General features: G+C 36.6%; 2 protein-coding genes across 2 annotated transcripts in view; one reads left to right on the top strand and one right to left on the bottom strand.

Moving 5' to 3' along the window:
• The window catches only part of LOC138934337 (nuclear factor related to kappa-B-binding protein-like), a 12,180-nt gene extending 6,356 nt beyond the window's left edge, over window positions 1-5,824 (bottom strand). Inside the window, 12 exon segments of the mRNA XM_070297961.1 lie at window positions 919-1,108; window positions 1,217-1,534; window positions 1,761-2,137; window positions 2,375-2,596; window positions 2,685-2,915; window positions 3,013-3,261; window positions 3,358-3,695; window positions 3,790-4,142; window positions 4,278-4,543; window positions 4,643-4,875; window positions 4,969-5,214; window positions 5,595-5,824. Coding sequence (XP_070154062.1) covers window positions 919-1,108; window positions 1,217-1,534; window positions 1,761-2,137; window positions 2,375-2,596; window positions 2,685-2,915; window positions 3,013-3,261; window positions 3,358-3,695; window positions 3,790-4,142; window positions 4,278-4,543; window positions 4,643-4,875; window positions 4,969-5,214; window positions 5,595-5,600 — 3,029 coding nt within the window. The 5' untranslated portion in view covers window positions 5,601-5,824.
• A 2,905-nt stretch (window positions 5,825-8,729) lies between these two features.
• Window positions 8,730-11,370, top strand: LOC138934336 (uncharacterized). Its single transcript, XM_070297959.1, has 7 exons — window positions 8,730-8,778; window positions 8,912-9,072; window positions 9,161-9,236; window positions 10,568-10,616; window positions 10,688-10,753; window positions 10,936-10,966; window positions 11,038-11,370. The coding sequence occupies exons 1-7, from the start codon at window positions 8,730-8,732 to the stop codon at window positions 11,368-11,370; spliced, it is 765 nt and encodes a 254-aa protein (XP_070154060.1).
• The last annotated feature ends 169 nt before the right edge of the window (window positions 11,371-11,539 follow it).

The following is an 11,539-nucleotide window of genomic DNA, read 5'->3' as shown; positions in this document are numbered from 1 at the left end:
AAGCAGTGGTATCAACGCAGAGTACTCGTTCTTTAGACAGGCATACGTTCGCAACCGTGCGCCGAATTGAATATAATCACGCAGACCCACACTATTCGATAAGAAGCAGTTTACAGGCATATGCTCACCCAAAAAACGATTTTTGACTAATTTTTTTACATGCAGAAATAGCGCTATGTAATTCATGGGCCTGAATTATGATCCACTCTGTATGTATATATTACACACACACACGCGCATACATATATATATACAGGGTGTCCCAGATCATTTGGGACAATACTCGTGTGCAGATAGACCAGACCAAACTGAGTCGAAAAGTCATCTTTCCTTTTTTTTTATAATGGTTAATAAAGGAATTATTGAGTAAAGTCTGGTCATCTTTAATCAGGCGCACGTCGGTGAGCCGCGTGTCGTGAAGTATACGCTCCCGCATACTATCAGGCGCGCGGCTCACCGATGTGTGCCCGGCTAAAGATCGGCGCTGATTAGCCAGACTTTACTCAATAATAATTTCTTTATTAAGCGTTATAAAAAAAATGATACAGGACTTTCCGACTCAGTTTGGTCCGCTCTATCTGCAAGTATTTTCCCAAATGATCTGGGACATCCTGTATATATACACACATATGGTGTGTGTAATATATACATACAGAGTGAATCATAATTCGGGCCCATGAATTACATAGCGCTATTTCTGCATGTAAAAAAATTAGTCAAAAATCGTACAAAATATATATATATATATATATATATATATATATATATATATATATATATTCATGCGCGCGTGCGTGGTGTGCATATATATGTATATATATATATATGTATATATATATATATATATATATATGTATATGCACACCACGCGCGCGCGCATGCACACATACATATGTATATATATTGTCAGATACTTACTTAGATACGATAGATTGCACAGGTATAGTCGTTGTTCGCCTTTCTTTTTTGAGAATTTCTTTAGTATTTGGAGATTGTTCCTTATTCATATTGGTTGATTTAAGAATCGGTTGTAGTGCTTTGTTTCGCGACGTATTTCCAACGTTTTTTTTATTCTTCGCAATACCTTGCAATTGCTGATGGACCATTTCTAAAAAAATAAAAACAGATTTTTATATATTCAAAAATGAATTGAATGTATAAATACATCAAAAACACATTCTAGTTACAATAAACAATTAATAAAATAAGAACAAACCAAATTCAGATTCGGACCGTCCTCGATGAAGATAAAGCCATTCTTTTCGACGAGGATAATATCTAACACAAGGATCTGTTTCATAATGTAATCTATCGAGGGCTCCTGACACCACAGAATGAAGGTACCCTTCTTTTTCATCATTGTCCTGTACTTTGAGATATTGTGAATCCTTCAGTAACTGACAAATATCAGCTCGAGTTCCTTCACCATTAGGAAGTCGAGCGGTAGCATCCCTAACTAACGCTAAAATCGTTACAAAGTTTGGACGATCTTGTACCAGCAATGTATGTTCCCGTGCTTTAGATTGTCCTGAAGCTTAATTAACATAATAATAAAATTTAATTAATTTTATATATATAATTTATATAATTATATATATTTAATTACATATGATTATATATAATTAATTATATATATATATATATATATATAATTTAAATAAATATATAATATATAAAGATACAAGAACAATATGAATAAAAATATTTTTATAAAATATCAAACAAGTATCCATTGCACTTTACATAAGCGTTATTCATACCGATGTTGTGTTGATAAATTCCTTTCACCGGACCGACTACGGATGCATAACCGTGCATACGATAAGTAAATGCCTTGTGAGGTGCAGCATATCGCATACGTTCTTGTCTTCGAAATTCTTCTCGTTCCTCCGCCAAGCAGTGGTATCAACGCAGAGTACTAGGAAATAATGGGCGAGGTGGTTCCGAGTCAGTTGCAATGGCTCCGGCATCTATACTGGTAGATTCCAATGCAGGACTTCCGCTTCTACCACTCTGTGAGCTTCCGCTTATGATCGCGTTATTATTCATGCTATTGCTTAAAGTAAGCTGAGTCTGCTGTGGTTTTGTAGCTGTTACAACACTAGCAGCTGAAGTATATGGTGATGTCAATACATCTCTATATAAGTAAAATTATTTGTTGAATATAAACTTCTCTTTATAATAGAACTATATCTAACTTATGACTTATCATACAGTAAATGAATAATTGAATAATATTAGAGATGCTCATAACTGATCAAACAAGAAAGAAATTCGAGTAAAATATTTATTTATGAAAATGTCTAATTAAATAATTTTATTTTATAATGTAGCAATGAAGAATTAAAAAGTTAATGTTTATTATGATACGTACTTATACATAAGAAATTTTGTACACAAATCTTGCAATCGAGTATCAGAGTCTCGTCCTGCACCAATCCAAGCATATACACCTCGACCTTTATTTTCTAGATAGGGTACGAGTTCGTGGTCTCGTTCTTGTCGTTGATCCAAATCTTGAGAATATGTTAATTCGCCAGCAAGAAATCCTAGAGCTAATGGTACTAACATAGGCCATGAAGATACCAAGGAATACCTACCAATATATAATACTAGTCATATAATTTGTTAACGGCGGCTTTCTTTAATTGTTCACAGAGTAGCAAATTTTTCTTCAAAATTACCAGTCATTTAAGGGTGAAATAGGATTGCCTTGCCACTGCATTATTGCCTCTTTCATCTCTGCTGCGCTCATACGATATTCACCCTTAGATATGAAGGCATCTCGCAACAAAGAAAAGAAACATGCGTGCGTTTCTTGCATTAATTCTGCTCCATTGTTATCTATAGTATTTTCGCTTGGTGGTATAATCACTTCTTTTTCCGGTATCGAAATAACGCTCTCATTTTCGCATCTGATGTCGATTCGTCAATTTAAATATTTATGATTATAATTTCAATTAATTGCAATATATAATATTATAATATTCATATATATAGAAATAGACTCACTTTACATCATTGAGTATATCAATTCCATCATCTAGTTGGATTGGTAACTGTATCATATCAATACTATCTAAATCAAGCTCTTTCTTAGATTCATTTTCCTCTTCATCTTCAGTTTCAGCTAGTATATCTTCATTCACGCCCGAACTTAATTCCGTTTTAATTTCATCATATTCCATATCTTCAACTTCTTTCTTTATCTCTAGTGCATTGATTATCACTGATTTGTTATTTTTTGGAAATATTGGACTTCTGTAAATTAAAAATATAAGAAGAAAATAAGTAAGATATCAGTTTTATGTATTTATCTAAATTCATAAATTCATAAATATGGTCAACCATAATTACATTTTCTTATTAATTATTTGATGTGTTTCATATGTATCAATTGGCTCTGATTTTATAGGTATTGTTATTTTATTATAATCCATATCTGAGACATTAGGTTGTCTATTATCATCTGTTGTATGAGAATAGTCACTATTGTCACTTTCAAGTTTCACAGAATTAGAATTTGTATATTTTAATGTGGTAGGACATAACGAATTTTGTTCCAATTTGATTTTCTTCTTGGCAGATGCAATTTTCATGAAATTACCAACTGAAAACTTATGCTTTTGACCAATTTGTGATCTTTGTGTGAGATCGGCAAGAGCGATTCCTTGAGTATTCAATTCTGGATGAACCTATATATACTCAATTAATTTTATTTAAATAAATGATTATAACATATATATACATATAAACACATAGATAAAAAAAACGAGAGATTATACATACATCACGAGAAACTCGTCGTTTTTTATGTGCTGTTAACATGGCACGATAAGTTTCTTCTGTCTGTTCACGTATAAATAGTGATCTGCTCGAAGCATATTCCATTCGCTGCAAAGTAGAAAATACAAGCCGAATTGTCTCGTCCTCGTGGTTGAGTTGTAAGCCTTTAACTAATAATCCTTGAAAACTCGTGGTAGAACGCCGTTTCCTTTTCTGTTTAGCTCCAGATGTTTGATAATATGGATAGTTCTCTTCGTTTTCGGATGTTGTATCAGCAGACAATCTTGTGTTGGCCCCAAGTTCCACTCGAATTGCATTTAGCTCCTCCATAAAACGTAGCTGGGTCTTCTCTTCAACTGTCATTCATTTGCGCGTTAGTATTGTCTTCCAGAAGTTATTATATATTTCTCTGCCAAATGGCTGAAGTGTGGGAGAAATATAAAGAGCCGGAAAATATTTGACTATATTTTGCACATGGAATGAGCACTTACCCATTATCGGCTTTGGTTTGCGCCAGTGAAATTTAGACACTGTTCGATTTGCTAGTTGATTGAAACCTTGTTTATATGCATTTGACAGTAAACTTTCTCGTGACTTAAGTAGTTGTTTTGCTAATTCATATGAACGTTTCTGTTCCTCAAACAATAATCTTCTTTTCTTTGCTTTTCGAACTAAACTACGTATTCTTTTAATATCAGGACGATAATGACCAGCAGAAAGATGATTGTGAAATGCATCCAGTGCTGCTACGCCAAATCTATAACAAATTTATTATTCAAAATTTTCTAATATTAAATTGTTTCAGGAAATTGTTTATTATTTCTCATTTTGCAAAATAATATTTAACATTCTTTACCTATTGTTTTCTCTGTTGAATAGCATTTGTAATGATTTTTCCATTTGTGCCTCTATATTACAATCTTTTGGGAAAGTAGGTAAAAGATTACATAATGTCTCTCTTTGACTTTCAGTAAGATATTCATTCCAAAAATGTGGATAATCTAGCATTTCTTTAAAAATATTAAAATATTCACAAAAATCCTGTGGTAATTTTACTTTAGTATTGGCAGCAATACAAGTTTCCCATCTCTAAAAATCAATTTGTTAAGTATAATTAATAATAATAACTTTATTTATTTTAATAAATTATTAAGCATAAAAATATAATAAGATAATTCTTACCAAAGTGTCAGGTGGCTCTATGTTTACCATATATTCTGCATTTTCATTCTCATCTTCATCCTCTTCTGCAGAATTATGACTTTCACTACTGCTTGTAGCATGATCTGCACTGTCTTCCTCACTGTCTGTTGTTGTACTACTGCCGCTCATAGTACTACTGCTACTGTCGGTCCTAGAATCATGCGTTGAAACTTCATCTTCCTCTTCCTCTGCTCCGCTATCTTCACCAGCTGAACATTCATCTATCTACAAGTATACCGCTTAATTTTATGATGTTGATGTATGCATATATATAATAAAATAACAAAATAATTTTATATAAAATACAAAATGTTTTAATATTTCTTATAATATACCTCTTCTTAATGATTCTTACAAGATTTTTATTATATTATTACATTATCAATTGCTATTAATAATATAATATGAAATATAATATAAGTGGTTGTGAAGCATATTATATCCAATAGATAAATTTAATCTATATATTATTATTAAAAATATATGCAAAATTTTGGAATGAATTTAAAGTATACTATATATATGGAACTATATAATATATTCATATTAGAAAGTAATTATACAGCATTGATTTTTCACACACACAGTAATTAATAAACACCAACCTCCATTTCTGTAGTTGTATAACTTTATATACGTCTCTTTCTTATAATGATTTGTACTAATTTATTAAGATAACAAATCTTTATATATTCCTAATAATACACATAATATGTAACCTTAATGGAAAAAAAAATCTAGATATTTTCTTGCTTGTATCTGCTTGTATAAACACTTCTATCATATGGTCTAGTTTCCACCGAAGTCGTCATCCGATTCTGTTTCGGTGCGCAACGAATTTAACGTACTGTTCTCACCGAAGGTAGCTCAAAGAGAAGCCTGAGGCCAGTATTCATAGACTACGTTTACACGTCACCCCTAATAAGGTTTAATAACATCCGTAGTTCTAAGACTGGCCAATCACAGTCATTCCATTCTTCAGAGGAATAGCTGTGATTGGCCAGATTTATAACGGATGTTATTAAACCCGATTAAGGGTGCCGTGTTAACAAAGCTTATAGTCAGTTCTTATCATAGAGCTCTGTTACACGGCACCCTTATACGGCGTCTATAATAGAGATTTTAAGCTCTAAACCTTAAGAAATTGACCAATCACAGTCAAGTATGAGAAGAATACTCGACTGTGATTTGTCAATTTCTTAAGACTTAGTCTAAAATCTCTATTGTAGACGCCGCTTAAATCGAGTTTAATAACATCCATAGTTATAAATCTGGCCAATCACAGCTATTCCTCTAAAGAATGGAATGAATGTGATTGGCCAGTCTTGAAACTACGGATGTTATTAAACCCGATTAGGGATGACGTGTAAACGTAGTCATAGACATAATATAACGGAGAACACACACTTTTGTATAAGCGCATAATCATAAGCATAAGGAATTTGACTGGTCCATTTCCTTATGTATAAGAAAATTGACCAATCAAATTCCTTATGTTTATGATTATGCGTTTATGCAAAAGTGTGTGCTCCCCGCTTATATCTAGACCGAGCGTTTGCCTTTATTTAAGGAGTGGGGGTAAAGATGCACGTAGGCCGGTATTCATAGTTCGTTCTTATATTTAAGATCGTCTTAAGTATGGTCTTGGGTCGTCTTAACATCTTATTCAACCAATGAAATGATTGCATAGACATACTCTGTTTCGTGCTCGCTGCGTTCTCTCTCGCTCCCACAGAGAATAGCGCTCTCTTTCGTCATGCTACGTGCAAGCGAGAGAGAACGCAAGGAGCACGAAAGAGTGAGTCTCGATTGCGCACATTACTGATCGGACAATATTTCCCAATCGGACACAAACCCAATCGGATACAGGCTCGGTCGGACACAGTCCCGATCGGACACAGGCTCGATCGGACACAGACCTAATCGGACACAATTCCGATTGGACACATATGGTTGCAATCGGACACAGTTCCGATCGGACACAGTCCTCATCGCAAAGCTAGGTCCATCATTGTGTGGATGGGAAAATGTATGCGTGGACACAGTGGGTTTCGCCCCCCCCCTATGGGAGGGCTCCACTATCGAAAAACTAGACACATAGGTTTGCGTTGAACCTCGCTTCGCGTGGAAAGTTGTAAACCTATATGGAACCTTACTGCGCATTAAAATGTATATGCGTGCAGGCAGTATGTTCCGCTCCCCCTCCCCCTACGAGAGGGCTCCACTTCCGGAAGATATAACCTAACCCCTAACCCAAACCTATATATTTCTGATATATTGTGTCCGATCGAGATGGTGTCCGATTGGGTCTGTGTCCGATCGAGCCTGTGTCCGATCGGGCCTGTGTCCGATCGGGTCTGTGTCCGATCGGGAAATATTGTCGTGTTCGATCGGTAATGTGCGCAATCGGGACGATCCCGCACGAAACAGAGTATGTCCTTTTCTACGTACACCTCGGCTCCCACTCATCAACATTCAGTCTAGATATACTATATCTATGGATAGACTTAGGCCGGTATTCATAGTCAGTTCTTATTTCAAGACCGTCTTAAGTAATGTCTTAAGATGCTAATACGACTTTGTGATTGGTTTAGAACATCTTAAGATTGTGCTTAAGACGATCTTAAATATGAATATAAGAACTGACTATGAATACTGGCCTATGTCTATAGTTCTTATATTTAAGCGGGGAGCACACACTTTTGCATAAACGCATAATAATAAGCATAAAGTAATTGATTGGTCCATTTCCTTATGCATAAGGAAATTGACCAATCAAATTCCTTATGCTTATGATTATGCGCTTATGCAAAAGTGTGTGCTCCCCGCTTTAAGACCGTCTTAAGCACAATCTTAAGATGTCCTAAACCCTAAACCAATCACAGAGCCGTATTAGCATCTTAAGATATTACTTAAGACGGTTTTGAAATAAGAACTGACTATGAATACCGGCCTAAGAGTGGCCATCCCAGCGTTTTTTGTACGATTGCTTTTGGTGGCATGATAAAACAATCAATTAGTTCATGTCCTCGGTCACTGAACTATATACCATACTGGAACGCGCACGGCTCTGCTGATTGACGGCCAGAAATGTGGGATTGCGAGAGTTGTTGCTTCTCAGACCTGTTCTTGTTTATCTAACTACGTCGACCACATGACTAGATTTACTATCCGTTCTAAAACCATTATCATAGTTTCATGTGCAGTTTTTTAAGATACACTTTACCATTTTTCATATTTATTTTAATTCTCTGCTTCTTAAGGCCTTTGCACAATGCTAGGCAACAGGCAATAGGAACAGGAAATAAACATAGGGAATAGGAACAAAGAATTCCAATATACCAGAAATCTTGCACCAATGCAGAATAGACCGTGACACAAGAAATAGACACAGAATTTCCATCACGTTGGAAATTCTATGACTATTGCCTGTTGCCAACCAATCACAGCGTTCGAATTTTTGAGGTTGTATTTACGAACTTTTAGCGCGTGTATATACATGCCATATACGTTTTACAAGCTCTATTTTATTACAAGCAGTAAATATGTTCGATCATTGTGATTATTCGAATCGTTTCGAAAATACAGAAGAGGAAGAGTGTGATGATGGTCTGGACGTATTTAATCATTAAAACTCAGTTAATAAATATGTAAAATTTGGTGATGAATTGTTAATAGATATGGTTCATTCTCGTCCATATCTTTATGATAAAAGTGCAGAGAATTATAAGGATACGACAATGAAAGAGAATGCATGGAGAGAAATTGCCACTGCTCTAAACATTACACGTAAGCAAACTTGAACCGTTAACTTGAGACAGTCTCAGAAACAACCCTTCTTTTCAGTCTCTAATCTTTAATTATCGCATTCTACTAAGTTTTATGTGTATTACATGATTATAGTTGTTTGTGTATGATATAGTTGCAGAATGCAAGAATCGATGGATACGTTTCCGCCAACGCTTTAGCAAGGAAAGGCAACTGCGAGAGCAAGAGACAAGGAGTGGAGCCGGAAAGCCTACCAAACAAAAATGGATGTTATATGAGAGCCTTACTTTCTTGGCAAGGCATATACCTCAAAGAGGATTTGTTTCATTTATTTCTTCAAATGATCATAGTTCTGTTGATAAATTCAAACAATTCAACATATTCAACAACGATTTATCATTTCAAAAGTTTTTCTGATATCAATTTTACAAAGCTATCCGAGCCAAGCAATGTCAGTGGAACTTCGTTGAAAACCCAACATTTATAACGATGCACCCCAGCGTTACCCTTCTTGATTACCCGGCCGCCGATCCGCCGGAAGTCCACCGCCCGACGAACACCGATCGGGCAAAATGCAGAGGCGCTGAGCGCCCATTTTTTGAACGATAGACAAAGCGCGTAAACATCGAACCGCCGTTAAGCGCACGTAACCGTCAAGAGCCGGCGACGCACTCGGATACCAACCGACCGATACCGAAAACACCCAGGTCGCGCGCGCCGGTTCTATGACGAAAACACCGTTAGAACAATAGGCAAATTACGCAGATGCGCGCGCCGAATAACCGTATAAATAGGACGCGTTTTTTGTCTATCGAGACCAGATCTTCCGATCCGCCAGAGTCAGTAAGACGCCTAGAGAATATCCTAGATCCGTAAAAAGCTCCTACGAGAGAGAAAACGGGGTTGGGCGTACCCAGCCTCCGCCGAGAATTCGCGATATCTCGAACGAGCAATGCTTCCAAATTATTGTTAGAGGCAAAACGGGATCGGGCGTACTCGACCCTGCCGAGCGTTCTCGGCAGCTCGCAGATTCCCGACTGCCTGCGTGTACCGGTAGCATTCACGTGGAGGGGAGTTCTCCGCCACGGACGAGTGTACTCGTCAGCCACCATGCTCCTGGATTCGAGTGAATCCACATCGCGACTCCGCTAAACCGACGTTAGTAAAATCTGCGCGCATTGCGAGATTCACGGCCGACCGCCATCGACACGCCGAACTCGCCATCGGTACGGAGCGCTAAGTCCCACGCCGAGGGACGACCTGCATCCTTACCGCGACACCGATCAACGCGCAGGAATCGATACCATCATCCCCTACGCGACAAGGGACCGCCCACCGGGGTTACCGAAATTACCGCCCGCACGATCCGCGGCCCGATAGCTAGCGGCACCTCGCGAATCCGCGCCGTGCGATATATAATCGATAATTCGAGTCTCGAAAACGGTCGGAGATTAACTGCGGCGCATTATATGCAGTACCGCCCGCATTCGAATTAACCACACGCCATCCGTGTACATACACACACCCACTCATTGTATAATACAGACTTACACGCTCACATTCCACGTACACACACGCCCCTGCGTATCATTTGTATTTCAGCGATCTCACACATATTTTATGCATACGAGTACGCACATTAATAGCTCGTACACTCACCCACTCATTGTATCTCACAAATACACTCTAGCACAATAAATCTCTTCGTTACAATTACATAACTGTGCGTTCGTATCTCGATATTGCTTTCTCGAGCCCAGGATCCCGACCAAGCTATCCTAGCCCGTCTCGCGAAAGCGGAACGTTACACATTCAACAATTCTTCAGGATGACTATGAAATGTCCACCAATGACAATTCTATTGTGCGACTTCTTTTTTCTTACCAATATTATCTTATTTGAGAAATACATATGTTATAAAAACTCATTTTACTCACAAGACATCAACTTCAATATCCGGCCAGCAGTCACTGCATACATCGATGTCGAAAGAAATATGCAACACATTGCCAAACATGTCGATTCATAAAAATCAGCCTACTATTTATTTGGAACAAGATTATAATGTGAGTATAATTTTGAATCAACAGGAGAAATATACAAAATAATATTTATATACATTTAATCGATGTTTTTAATTTTCCAGTTACAGTCACTCTCGCCGTTGCTACACCGTACACCACTTGCAACAACTGAAAAAACTTCATTGGTGAGTAATTTTAAATCGTATTATTAATTGATTCTAAAAAAATGTAAAACTTACGAATTTCAAAATTCCAGCCATCGACATCTTTTTTGACCCAAACATCTGTTTCGGAGACAGAGGGATCAGTTAAAGTCAGTCTACCAACTTCTTGCTTTTCGGGGAACCAGCAAAGGACTTTTAAAAAGCGGTGTATTGACCCAGTGGAAACAGCATTCCATCAGATGAATAACACATTAAATTCAATGATAGCTGAAGTGTGTTCCCGGAGGAAACCGGTAAACGAGAACGATCCAGATGTTCTCATTGGAAAACTCGTCACAGCGGAGCTTCAAATGACAGCAGAACCATACAAAACTGAGTTAAAACGAAAATTTATGGAGTTGCTATATTTTCCTAAATCCAAATAAATGTAAGTTAAGTTATAATTTATATTCACGCATTCTCCTTAATTTTCATATAGTTTTTATTTATTTTACTTATGATGTTAATTTTGTTTCATATTATATATTATTACATATATATTTTATTTAATATATTTAATTTCAATTTTAATTTTTTTATATTTAATATCAGAAT

The sequence above is a fragment of the Polyergus mexicanus genome, unplaced genomic scaffold (assembly GCF_030449975.1).
Source record: "Polyergus mexicanus isolate NDT 795.1 unplaced genomic scaffold, iyPolMexi1.0 SCAF_6, whole genome shotgun sequence".
Classification (NCBI taxonomy): Eukaryota; Metazoa; Arthropoda; class Insecta; order Hymenoptera; family Formicidae; genus Polyergus; species Polyergus mexicanus.
This window is presented reverse-complemented; position numbering and strand designations above follow the sequence as displayed.